This window comes from Mycetomoellerius zeteki, unplaced genomic scaffold, assembly GCF_001594055.1.
Source record: "Mycetomoellerius zeteki isolate Tzet28-1 unplaced genomic scaffold, Tzet1.0 scaffold104, whole genome shotgun sequence".
In the NCBI taxonomy this organism is placed as follows: Eukaryota; Metazoa; Arthropoda; class Insecta; order Hymenoptera; family Formicidae; genus Mycetomoellerius; species Mycetomoellerius zeteki.
The window spans coordinates 294,408-307,004 of record NW_017255954.1 but is presented as its reverse complement, the minus strand read 5'-3'; the positions used below and the strand labels follow the sequence as shown (position 1 = coordinate 307,004).

Sequence of the window (12,597 nt, the reverse complement as noted above, 5' to 3'; positions counted from 1 at the left end):
TAAGGTGTCCCATTTTAAATAATGCATTAAGATTTCTTGAAAACTATGGTCGATACGAAAAAATGTTTCAAACAAAAGTTGTATGGTTCGGAGGGGGACATAAGAAGATACCATTGAGTGGCATCGCCAAGGCCAGATCAAGGTCACATCGATTTTTTTAAATGGACCCCTTCTATTTTTCATTACATTTTCTTGTAGCTTACCTCGAGAGCTTTTCAAAACGTTATAATAAAATATCTTTTCATTAAGTATTTTTCGAGTTATAAGGCTCGAAAGTTACAGTACAGTCAGCATTAGCATTGCGCAAGTTGTCCGACCGACGACTAAAACCTCTTGAATGTTGTTCAGGATTATATCCTGGATAACATTTGTCAAGATCAAGGTCATTGGAGATTATTCCTCTTATTTTCATTTTTGCACTAAAAATTCATTTTTACATAAAAATGAAAACAAGAAGTACAACTTCCATATATACAGAACTATACGGGAATTGCCATAAAACTCACAGAACTATCGAAAATTGGTCATTTTTGCTCCTATAAAAGTGATTTTGGGGAGGGGGAATCGTTAAAAACTGAAAATAACGTTGTTTATCGTCAGAACTCTTTCTAAAACTCATCTAGAACTATGTGTAACTTTTGAAATCCTACAAGAATCTGTGATAGTGATGGGTATTAAGATGCTTTGAATTAATTCGAATATATCATGAAAAATTCGAATTAATTCAAATACGATTTGAAATTATACAATCTTAAAAGTCTCTTGAATGTTTTGAATGTCTTGAAAAGTCTTGAATGTTTTAATAAATTTAAAGACTACAGCTGCTCAAAGTTGACTCCTTTTTTTTGCGCGGTGCAGGCTTATAGGTCGTTCTAATTATCTGAAATAAAAAATCCAAAATTTTTTCGTTAAAATATGATCTTGCGCAGATCTTGAACCTAAATTTAAAAAAAATCGAAAATTAAAAATTCAGGACACTTTTAAAAAAATCGATTAATTTTTTTACAAACAAAAAGTGTCCTGAATTTTTAATTTTCGATTTTTTTTTTAATTTAGGTTCAAGATCTGCGCAAGATCATATTTTAACGAAAAAATTTTGAGGATGTCAAAACCACAAAGCGATATACTTTAGAACTTGTAAAAACATTTTTTCTATCCTTAAAAACGTTTTATAATCCAGATAAATGCAACTTTTAAAGGCTCTGTAGGAGATCCCGGGAAAATTCCAACTGGATCTTGTTCTGGGTGAACAGACCTACAATTTGAGGGGAGTAACGTCCCATTTGAACGCTTGGAACCTTGCTAAAATCGATCTTGAACTCGAAATTTGATCATTTTTTCACATTAATTGGACTGTATTTCTTAAGGCGTATATCATAGGACTAAATGAATTATTGCATCGCGTTCGATGCAATAATTCATTTAGTCCTACGATACACGCGACCAAAAAAAAAACATACAAAACCACATTTAAAATTCGGATCAAGCATTTTTGCACGAAATCAAACATGTATTACGGAAAATAAACTTTGATTTAAAAATCGTTTACTAGCGATCTCCAAATCTTAATATTTTTGATAAAAATTTAGGGGTGTTCTTTTGGCATGAAATGGAGCTTTCGTGCTAAGAGGCCGACTAAAAAGAAAATTTTTCTTCCTTGTCAATCTAATGGCGAATTCGATTGAAAGCACTAGTGCGCACTGGTGCATATTAAAGCCGTTATACACTGATTTAATTTGAGTATAAAAATGAAATGCAAATATTTCGGATTATGAAATACATATTTTACCTAATAGTACAATAAAATGTATTGAGTTTCACGATTTAATCGATTTTTATGTTTATTTATAAACATATCTTTACGTTATTTTATGTACGACGGCACTCAGTGCACCAGTGTTTACTGAATGCGTCTAATCGAATTCGCTATTGTACATATATACCCTGTATATACCGGGTGTTTCCAATCACCCCATTTAAAAACGAGGGAAGTAATTATTTTGAAAAATGTTTCAAATAAGTTGTTGGGGTTTAAGTAATGCATTACATGGGTATATGCGATTGACCTTGGGTGGCGTCGTCAAGGTTAGGTCAAGGTCACATCGATTTTTTTAAATGGCACACCCTATTTTTGATTCCAGAATCTAATAGCTGGTGTCGAGAGCTTTCCAAAACACTGTAATAAAATTATTTTGTATTGAGTACTTTTTGAGTTATAAGATTCGAAAATTACAGTACCGCCGGCATTAGCATTACGCAAGGTGTCCGACCGACGGCTAAAACCTTTTGAATGTTGTTCAGGATCATGTCTTGAATAACATCGTTAAGATCAAGGTCATTGAAGATTGTTTCTCTTATTTTCATTTTTGCATTGAAAATTCATTTGTGTGCGTGCGTGCGTGCGTGCGTGCGTGCGTGCGTGAGTGCGTGCATACTCTTTAAATTTCTTGGAGTGAAATGTCATTTTCAGAGAGTGAAAATACGGCCATTTTTGAAATTTCACTCAAAAAGAGTGAAAATTGTCTCCTTTTCAAGAAGTGAAATATTTTCACTCTTCTCCAAAAATAATTATATTTTCACTTTCTTAGAGTGAGATTTTACTCCAAGAAATGTAGAGAGTAAAAGCATCTAATAAATCTACAAGGAATATATATCTATTGGTATTACATGATTTTACAAATATTCTCTTTAAATTATGAACTATCAATTTCTCCTTTATTTTAGCCGATATTTAAATTACTTTTAGATATCAGGCGACAATTAAATTGTGCATTACAGGTTTAATGCTTGCGGTGCAGTGAACCCTTAAAAGAAATGCGCGAAAGCACTTTTAAGGTTTTAAGTTCGAGAACAAGAGACGTATTGGGAGGGCAGGCGAGATACGAGGAGGGGCAGTCGTGACTGCCTCTCGAGGATTGTCTCACTGGAAACTCCGAGCTCGGGGCTCGGTCGTGTAAACTCTCGGTTAGCTATGAGATTCAAGTTAATTAGCATCGCCATGATCCAACCTTGACAAGAACTTTAATCTTAGTCAGCTAATAAAATTACTCAACACTTACTTAATTGAGTTAATCGAACAAAGTTAAAATCGATCAAGTGAGAATAGTTAATAGTTTAAATTAGTTGAGACTACGGGGCGATTGACCTTGGGCAATGAACCTAATTGGTAACTGGAACTGGAATATGGGTCCTGTTGATGGCCTGTGACATTTTTCTAATTTTTAAATATGTAATGATTTGGAATAATTTTATGTTTTACAATCTTATTTGTCACAATTTTGTTTATATAGGTTAACTGTCATATAATATATTTATGCTAAGTTCAAGTGTTGTATTTTTTTTATATAAACAATAACATTATAGAGTTAAAAATTTTAAAATTTCTAAACTAATAACAAAAAACTTTATTGGGTCTATATGTTTTTTTAGCGTCATAAAAATATGTGTTCATGTTTACTTACTTTAATGTTGAACGATCGCGGTAATCAAATTTGTAAATTATCGTGAGAGCGTGATCGTCGATGGTACGCGTTTTTCTCGAGCACCTCGTATTGTTTGCATTCGAGGAGGAATCGTTTCTGGATGCGCTGCATCCAACACTCATGCCGCATAGTGAGAATCGTAACACACGAACGCGATATCCCGCAGCTGCCTGGTGCACAGAACAGACGCCTCATGCTTTACGCCTCTGCTGTGATAATTTATCTCGTGGTATCACAACAGACGGTTGCCAGCTTTCCGAGCAGTCTCGCACCGGAGGAAGGTCTTCGAAGGAACGTGAAAGAGTCAAAACAGCCCGGCAGGGTTTGACAAGGTGGGTCCAACCCACCAGGTTTTATTGGGTTGGACCCACTAAAAAAAATCCACTAAAAAAACTCGTTTAAAAAACCCAAGATGAAATGCCGGTGTACTTGGAATCGAAATTGCATCATTGCACTGCTACGAAGCGCGATTGCTGATAGAACGTTCAAAATAATAGAAGTTTTCGATGTACAAGAGTCGAAGTATGGAGTCTTTTTGTAGAGAAATTTTTAAGAATTATATATAATTTCGATTTTTACAAAACTAAAAAATTTCAAACTGGCACAGTTTTTGTTCTATAAATCGTAGAATAAACAAACAAAAACTGAAATTTTTGCCTTGAAACACTTACGTAGAATTAATAAAAGCTATGTATGACTTTCCCTTCAATTACACAGGCCGACAAAATTTAAGGGGGGTCTTGTGCTTTGAACTTTGAAAGATGTTTCCGTAGGATTTTGATGCGCTGAAAACGTTGTCCGTTTTTTTTCCATCACCCTCCATTTTTTTAAATAATCGCAAAAACAATTTTTTTCAGAAGTAACTTTTTTATTAATTTTTTCCGACTAAACAAAAAATGATATCGAGATCTGTTTTGCAGCATTTAACTCAGAAATGTTCCAACAATACTAAAAATATTTTTTCGACGCTTATAAAATGTTGTATGTAAACCGCAAACAAAAAACTTTGGAAAAATCGTAACTTTGGAAAGAATTGACAAATTTTGAAATATAAAACCAAATAATTAGAAAGAAAAAAATCGTAAAAAATATCTGACAATTTATACTTATAGCTGTATGTTTCTAGTTTAAATTCTTTTTTGAAAAACTAATTTCTTATCATTTGTTCAGAAGTTATTGAATTTAAAGCGCCAAAGCAGCCCTCCCGTCACCTACAGTGCGCGATATCCTCTCCGAGTCTGACACGGAACGGTGATTTTAGCGTTACTCATCCTATATCACGTGGAAGTATCACCTTGTTATAATAAGGATAACGCTAAAATCATCGTTCGATGTACATTTACTATTCGTCGCCACTGGATCTGCTATTTTTAATTCAACAATTGTGATTACAGTAGTACGTAATCAGAGACTTACAAAACCACCAAATATCGATTTTCATGTAAATCGTACGGATTTTTTGAAATTCTTGCCCTCCATGTTGGATCCGCCATTTTGAATTGCACATTTTTTACTTCAGATTTGAAATCAGTGACCAAAAAAGACTACACAACATGCTCCTGTATTCGGTAGCTATGTGTCAGACTCGAGAGGATATCCCGCACTGTAGATGACGCGTGGGCTGCTTTAAATTCAATAACTTTTGAACAAATGGTCGGAAATTAGTTTGTCAAAAAAGGTTTTTAAAAACTTTTTTGTTCTTCTAGTTTTTTAAACTAAAAACATTCAGCTATAAGTATAAATTGTCAGATATTTTTTACGATTTTTTTCTTTCGAATTATTTGATTTTATATTTCAAAATTTGTTAATTTTTCTCAATTTTTTAATGATTTTTTCGTTTGCAGTTTGCATAAAATATTTTTATAAGCATCGAAAAACTATTTTCAGTATTGGAACATTTCTGAGTTAAATGTCGCAAAACAAACCTCAATATAATTTTTTGTTTATCCGGAAAAAATTAATAACAAAGTTACTTCCGGAAAAAACTGTTTCGTGATTATTTAAAAAATGGAGGGTGATGGAAAAAAAGGACAACGTAGTCGTTTTCAACACATCAAAATCCTACGGAAACATCTTTCAAAGCTCAAAGCACAAGATCCCCCTAAGTTTTGTCGGCCTGTGTTATTTATTAAATTATAATGTACAAAATTTACGATTTCTCAAAAATGCTATTTTCTTGAAAAAATTCACAAAAAATCTGTTATAAATAACTCTTCAAATAACGGCTTCCGAACAAAGTCAAATTAGATCAATAAAGGAAAATTAATAAATCCTCGGGTGCTTTGTCAGTGATCTCAGATCATAGATTGGAATTAAATCACAGTTTTGGTTGAGATGATGTGAGTATTTTGGATATGGAACCTTTTTATTACAGAAGATTGATTTCGGAAATGATTTTTATAAAAAGACAAAAAAATGGACTTAATAAGCAAAGCGATACTGAGAGGCTGCCAGACATATATTTTCCCTTTCTTTGTCAGTTTCCCCCTCTCTAACCAATCCCCTCTTTTCCACTCACCAGTTTCTTACTTTACTTAGCTTACAATATGCTTATGTTTTTTCTACTCGTCACATTGCCGATAAATGTCTTCATGAGATCCTGTCAGTGTTTTAACATACAAAAAGTTTGTGATATATCCTTTGGCGTCTCTGTTGACTCACAGGTATTATTAAAACTAATTTTTTTTAACAATTTATTAAATTTTAGTTTACTTTTTATAGTTTTTATCCATTTTAACGCTCAATTTTTATCACTTATTTTCATCTTTGGTATTTTTGTCACATTTAAAGAATGACCAACATACAACAGATTTGTATATCGTAACAATTTTATAGAAATTGATTTGTATATCGTAACAATTGGGATTTTTTCAAGCGAAAAGTAACAACGGTATGGAGCAAGTGAAACTCTTATTAGAGAAGTGTATTTTTTTATTATATTAGTGAATTTCATATAATGTACAAAATGATAGTGATATAATTTATACCAATAGTTGCAACATTATTTTTGTCAATTTTTAAAGCTCCTTATTTTCATTGTATCCTTTGAAGCAATCATGTTGGAATATACTTTGACATTGTTGTGCTATAATGAGCCAGCCGCAATAGCCACATTTTACTTGCTGTAAACAAAGATAATTATATATTAACTAATCATGCCCTTTGCAGATCTTCTCTATTTTTCCATACTTAAGCAGATCAGATCATTGCCACTTTTTAGAAGATTTTTACACATACACAATTTTATATTAAAAGAACTAAAAAAAGAGATATATAAATAGATACATAATAAAGAGTAAATAAAACATAATCTAAACCATATACATCAAACGAAATAAGAACATTATTTGCGCGACGTCTTCTACGCCTGACTCCTATTGCCCTTATTCTTTCTAATTTCTTTTGATTTATAAGGAGTCTTTGTTAGTTTGATTTGTTATACGGAAATAAGAACACTAATCCAAAACAAATAAATACAGAAATAAAGAAAAATACGAGAGTGAATAACACAGTTGTCCACTATTTTTCTAAACTTTAAACTAAAGAATAATAATATAAAAAGAGAAATTTACAGACCTCCATGTCGCCATGTACCAAAATATCACGCTCACGTAAAAATCGCGGTAAACTTGTGCAATGCGCAACTTTTTAAAACAAGCATAATGGAAAGCGCGGAACGCCTCTGATTGGTTACGCGATACGCGTTACGCGGAAAATATCAATCCATGTAACCGCACCCTTAAAAAGCCGATTTTTGCAATTTCGCTCTTAAAAATATTATAATAAATGAAATGGAATGTTCCTATTCGCAGATATGTGTTTTCATACTGATAGTGATATTAGTGATATTTTATTTCCTAGAAGTAATATTGCGTTATGAGATCCTTCTGGTCCCTATTTTTTCTGAAGCGGTGAAAGTGCATGCAAAGCCGCATTTTGTAAATTGGTTTTTGAAAAATTATAATTATGTGCATCTCAACTGCACTATAGTATACATCGGATGAGATATATATTTTTATTTTATCATTTTCTTGAAAAAAAAAATCGCTCTGTACGAGCCTTCAGGTGACTTTTCTGATAACGAATATCATAATTAAAATACTATTTATGCAGTATTTTAGCCTGAAGAAATTCGTCTTCGACTAGAGGTCTCCATAGTCTCTCCTGTCGATCCTTAAAAGATAAATATGTATATGTTTGTGCGTTGAAAAGAAAGAAAGCAAAGATTCTGAATGCAAAAAGTGCAAACAACGCAAACAGATCTAATATCTTTGATTTCATTATAACGTACAATAAGATATTGTATAAGGTTATATTCTTAACGGTTCAAGACACATGTATTTCATAGTATAACGTGCAAGACACAAATATTTTATAATTATAACGTTTTATATCGTTTATCTATGGAGAAACAAAATTTGACTAGTAAATGTTATTATTTGTGGTTTTGGTTGTATGAGATTGATGCTTTGGTTACCACTCAGCCTATGAACTGCATTGGTTAACGATCTTTGTCAAGGAAGACTCTTACTTCATTACAGACATCACCACATAACATGCAACGTTTTATCTACTATTATTATTGACATCAATTCTGCTGAGGATGGCCCCAATACGGGCCGAAACGCACAGGTTGTTAATCTGATGTAATAAAGCGGTTTATGTATTATTGATATTAGACTCTTTCGCAAATACATCCAGCAACGACTCCTATAGCCTGGTTATTATTACTCATTGTTATTGTTAAGATAGGAGTCCATTAAATTATTATTTATATTGATTTTAATATTGTATAAGAATTTCTAAAGATGTATTCTATTTATCCATGCATTCTTGATTCTTTAATTAAAAAGAGAAGCTTGTGATTATGTGGTGCGGTCAAAGAATCGTGACGTATTCAATAATTCGTTATACAATTTTCGCAACTGTGTCGGCTGATTGCAATTACATACACGTCGTCCGTCGTGTTTTTCAGAATGGCAACAGAACTGGCGAATAAAAAGGCGGAGCGGGATGCTCTCAGGGGAGTCATACAGCAGTGGAACGCCAATCGCTTGGATCTGTTTGAACTTTCGGAGCCCAATGAAGTGAGTGTCGCATCTAAATTTTGCAAAATCGTTTCCGCCTTCAGTCAAGTTGTATTACTTTTTTCTTAATAGGACCTGGAGTTTCACGGTGTAATGAGGTTTTATTTCCAAGACAGCGGTCAAAAGGTCGCTACTAAGTGCATCAGGGTTGCCTCGGACGCGACCAGCCAGGCAGTGATAGAAACACTCATAGAAAAATTTCGTCCCGACATGAGAATGCTATCCGTCCCAGAATACGCCCTTTACGAGATTCATGAGAATGGAGGTGAGTTAAATCATCGATATGCTGATTCTACAATGAGTCAGTAATCGGTGGTCCTAAGTCTTATCGATGAAGTTGATCAATAGCCACCTTGTACAACTAAGGCCCAGTTCTACAACTCACAGTTTACTTTTAACCGAGGTTCAACTTGTTTCTCATCTCTTTCCAATTCTTGGAAAGAAACAATGGATAAGTTGAACCTCGGTTAAGAGTTAACCGTGAGTTGTGGAACTGGGTCTAACGCTGATTGGCCAACTTCACCGATTAAGGGCCTAAGCACAAAGATAACTATAACTGAGTCGTGAAACGTAAGTCGTAGTTGTAGGTTGATCAAAACATTGTGCGTTGACCTACGACTACGACTCACGTTTCACGACTCAATTACGATCATCTTTGTGCTGAAGTCTTTAGACACAAGGCTCGTCTGCACAGAAGTCGTAGACAGTCGTAGTAGGGTTTCAAATCGTAAGAAATTGATCAATTCTAGTCGAGTATTCTCTTTATATTTGATTGTGATTGGTTGGTTTCCTACGACTTAAGACTTCACGACTATCTACGACTTTTGTGTAGACGACTCTTAATACTTCCGACTACAGACTCATTGTAGAATCAGCATAACATAGGTTTGCATGATTTTAGCCGTTTGAAAAAGAATAAATTTTCCTGTAGTTTTTGATGTGCTGAATGGCTGAATCCGAATCCGTAAGTGAAAATGTTCTATCACATCAGGTTTTTGAGAAAAAAAGTTGAAACGCCTGAAAAAACGTGTTTTTGACTATTTTTGAAAATTCGTAGCTGATGCACTCGATATGCGAGACATTTCGAAAAAAAAGCTTAAATTAATGCTTCAATTGTACTTTAACATAAAAATATCGAATTTTTTACAACCGGCATCGAATCTCTAACAAGCTTTATTTTTAAGAATGGTGAGATAGTAGTGACAGTATCAAGTACATCGATTACTCCATGCAGTGTCCATGTAGTCCCCTATGCATGCAGTTACATAAAATTTCATATTTAGTAAAAAAATTTTACAATACATGCAAGTTACATAATTTTTTCGGTAAAACTTCCCCTTTACATAGCCAGTCCCAAATGACCTCCGAGTGACCTTGACCTTGTCTTTTAAGAAGGTCAATGATCTTTTCCGTCGCTCGTCATTCGTTGAAAAGTTATAAACAAAAAAGTTTCTATGCTTTAAAATAGATTTTCTGCTTTAAAAACAAAAATTCTCTGCTTTAAAATAGATTTTCTGCCATAAAAACAAAAATTCTCTGCTTTAAAATAGATTTCCTCCTTTAAAAACAAAAATTCTTTGCCTGGGGACGCGCGACTTTCACCCAAAGCGACTCCCACTCCACCCACCTCCCTCCTGCTTGGGAGCGTGCAATACCAGCCCATCCCCTTATCAAAGGAAAATATTGCTGATATATGTACCTTATGTTTAAAAGTTGTGTACTATTCATAAAAATTGTTTTGCTCATAACTTTATAATGAATAACGAGCGACGGAAAAGTCAATGGCCTTCTTAAGGGTCAAGGTCAAGATCACTTGGAGGTCATTTGGGGCTGGCTGTGTAAAGGGGAAGTTTTACCATTTTTTCTTACATACAATTTTTCTTTTATCTTACATATAAATTTCTTAAACTTTTTTATTAATAACTTTTTAACGGATGACGAGCAACGGTTAAAACCTCTTAAAAATGACTCAGGATCATGACCTTAATAACGTATGTCAAGATCAAGATCATCGGAGCGATCTCTCCTGATCGGCATTTTATCCTTTATTTTTCTCAAAAATCTGACGTGATATAACAATTTCACTTACAAATTCGGGTTCAGCGCATCAAAAACTATGCTCTTCTTTTCCAAACAGTACGAACAAAAAATCAAATTTTGCAGACATGCATAATTATCGTAAATTGTAAAATTTAGATATGATTAAAACTGAAACTGTACATTTAGCAAAAACATTAACTAGATTAAATTAAAAGGATTATATATCATTGAACTAATGTATCATCAAATTGTTTGGAACATACAGTTTCAGAATATTTGGAACGATACTCGTGTGCAGATAGAGCGGACTAAATTGAGTCGAAAAGTCCTCTATCATTTTGCAATTTTTGCAATAATTAACGAGATATTAATTTCTAAATATCGCTGAATAAGCGCGTATCCATCCGTCAAGGCGCAGCTTACCGTCAAACGTTCATCGATCGTGGTCATTACGCGCGAGGGGATTTGTTTATTATAAGTGGCAATATAGTTATTATAACGTCAATAATTACGTACGGCGGCAAAAGAAAACAATTCTCCGCTTGACTATGTAGTCACTATAGTGACTATGATCAATGGAAATGCATTTGGCGGTAGGCGGCTGGATGGATACGCGATCTTTAGAAATTAATATCTCGTTAATTATTGCAAAAATTGCAAAATGATATAGAGCACTTTTCGACTTACATCGAAACATTACTTTTTGTCCCACTTGGATTTTAATCAAACTTGGCAATATTTATCACCATCAAAGATGAAAACATGTATAACATTTCATTGATTAACGAGATACAGCGCATACGCAACGAGATACGAAGCATGAAAAATAATGAAAATAACACAAACGCACAAAATATGATTTTGTGTAACATTTTATTATTAAAAAAGATAACAATTAAGTACAAGTATGAAGATTGACTATTGAATGGTCAAAACAGAATACATATGTGCAATAAGCACAGCGGAAAAAAACTAATATTAGTTGTACAATTTTTGATATTACAAGTTTCTAATTCGAATGTGAAACAATATCCTAATGGTGTTATATAATGATCTAAATGAGAAGATAGAAAGCATGCTTTTTCAACATCATGTTTTCTATCTTTTCATTATATAACACTACTAGCATATTGTTTCACATTTGGGACTGCCGAAGAAATGCTTTACATGTTTCCATTTTTGATAACGATACGTCATTGGTGCCAAGTTTGATTAAAATCCGAATGGGACAAAAAGTAATGTTTCCTTTTTAGTTTAGTCCGTTCTATCTGCATACGAGTGCATGGTGTCCTAAATATTCTAGATTTCTGGGATACCTTGTATGAATATATCGCATTTTTTATCTTTAATTGATATCGATTTTTAATATACTACAAATTTCTATTAACTGAATTATGCTATTTAAATACATATACATTTATATTTAATGTATATGAATTCATGTCTATTTGTCTTAGTTGGAGAAAGTACTTTAATTAATTTTAACTTTTTTGCAATGTTATTTTCTCTAAAATATTTTAATATAATTTAATAATAGAGTATATGGAATTTTGTTTACAGAGGAGCGTAAACTTGATTTAGAAGAAAAGCCACTACTAGTTCAACTAAATTGGCATATGGACGATCGGGAAGGACGCTTCTTGCTGAAGAGGATCGACGATAAAACTAATGCGCAGGGCGTTGGTTTTACTTCAGCCGAGGGCTCTAGCTTCCGAAGAAAGTTGAGCAAGCGGGAGAAAAAACAGATCAAGAAGCAGGAGAAGCTCAGTCGACTGAAGAGTTTAGAGCAGGATGAGAATGCGGTGCCTGGTGATCCGAACGGTGTCGCCGAGAAGCTTTATACGGGTCAGTAAATATTATTTTCAGACTGTTTGTATAAAATTATTATTTACATAAAATTACTAAAAGATTAAATAACACACGAATATGAATAACAATAAATGAAATATAATCTTCGAAAAATATTTGATTAAAAAGAAATTAAAAGA

General features: G+C 33.3%; 1 protein-coding gene across 1 annotated transcript in view; it reads left to right on the top strand.

Annotated features, from left to right (window-relative positions):
- Positions 1-12,597, top strand: part of cno (adherens junction formation factor afadin) — a 49,455-nt gene that overhangs the window by 631 nt on the left and 36,227 nt on the right. The window contains exons 2-4 of the mRNA XM_018445448.1: positions 8,458-8,569; positions 8,642-8,834; positions 12,170-12,454. Coding sequence (XP_018300950.1) covers positions 8,458-8,569; positions 8,642-8,834; positions 12,170-12,454 — 590 coding nt within the window. The remainder of the gene's footprint in view (positions 1-8,457; positions 8,570-8,641; positions 8,835-12,169; positions 12,455-12,597) is intronic.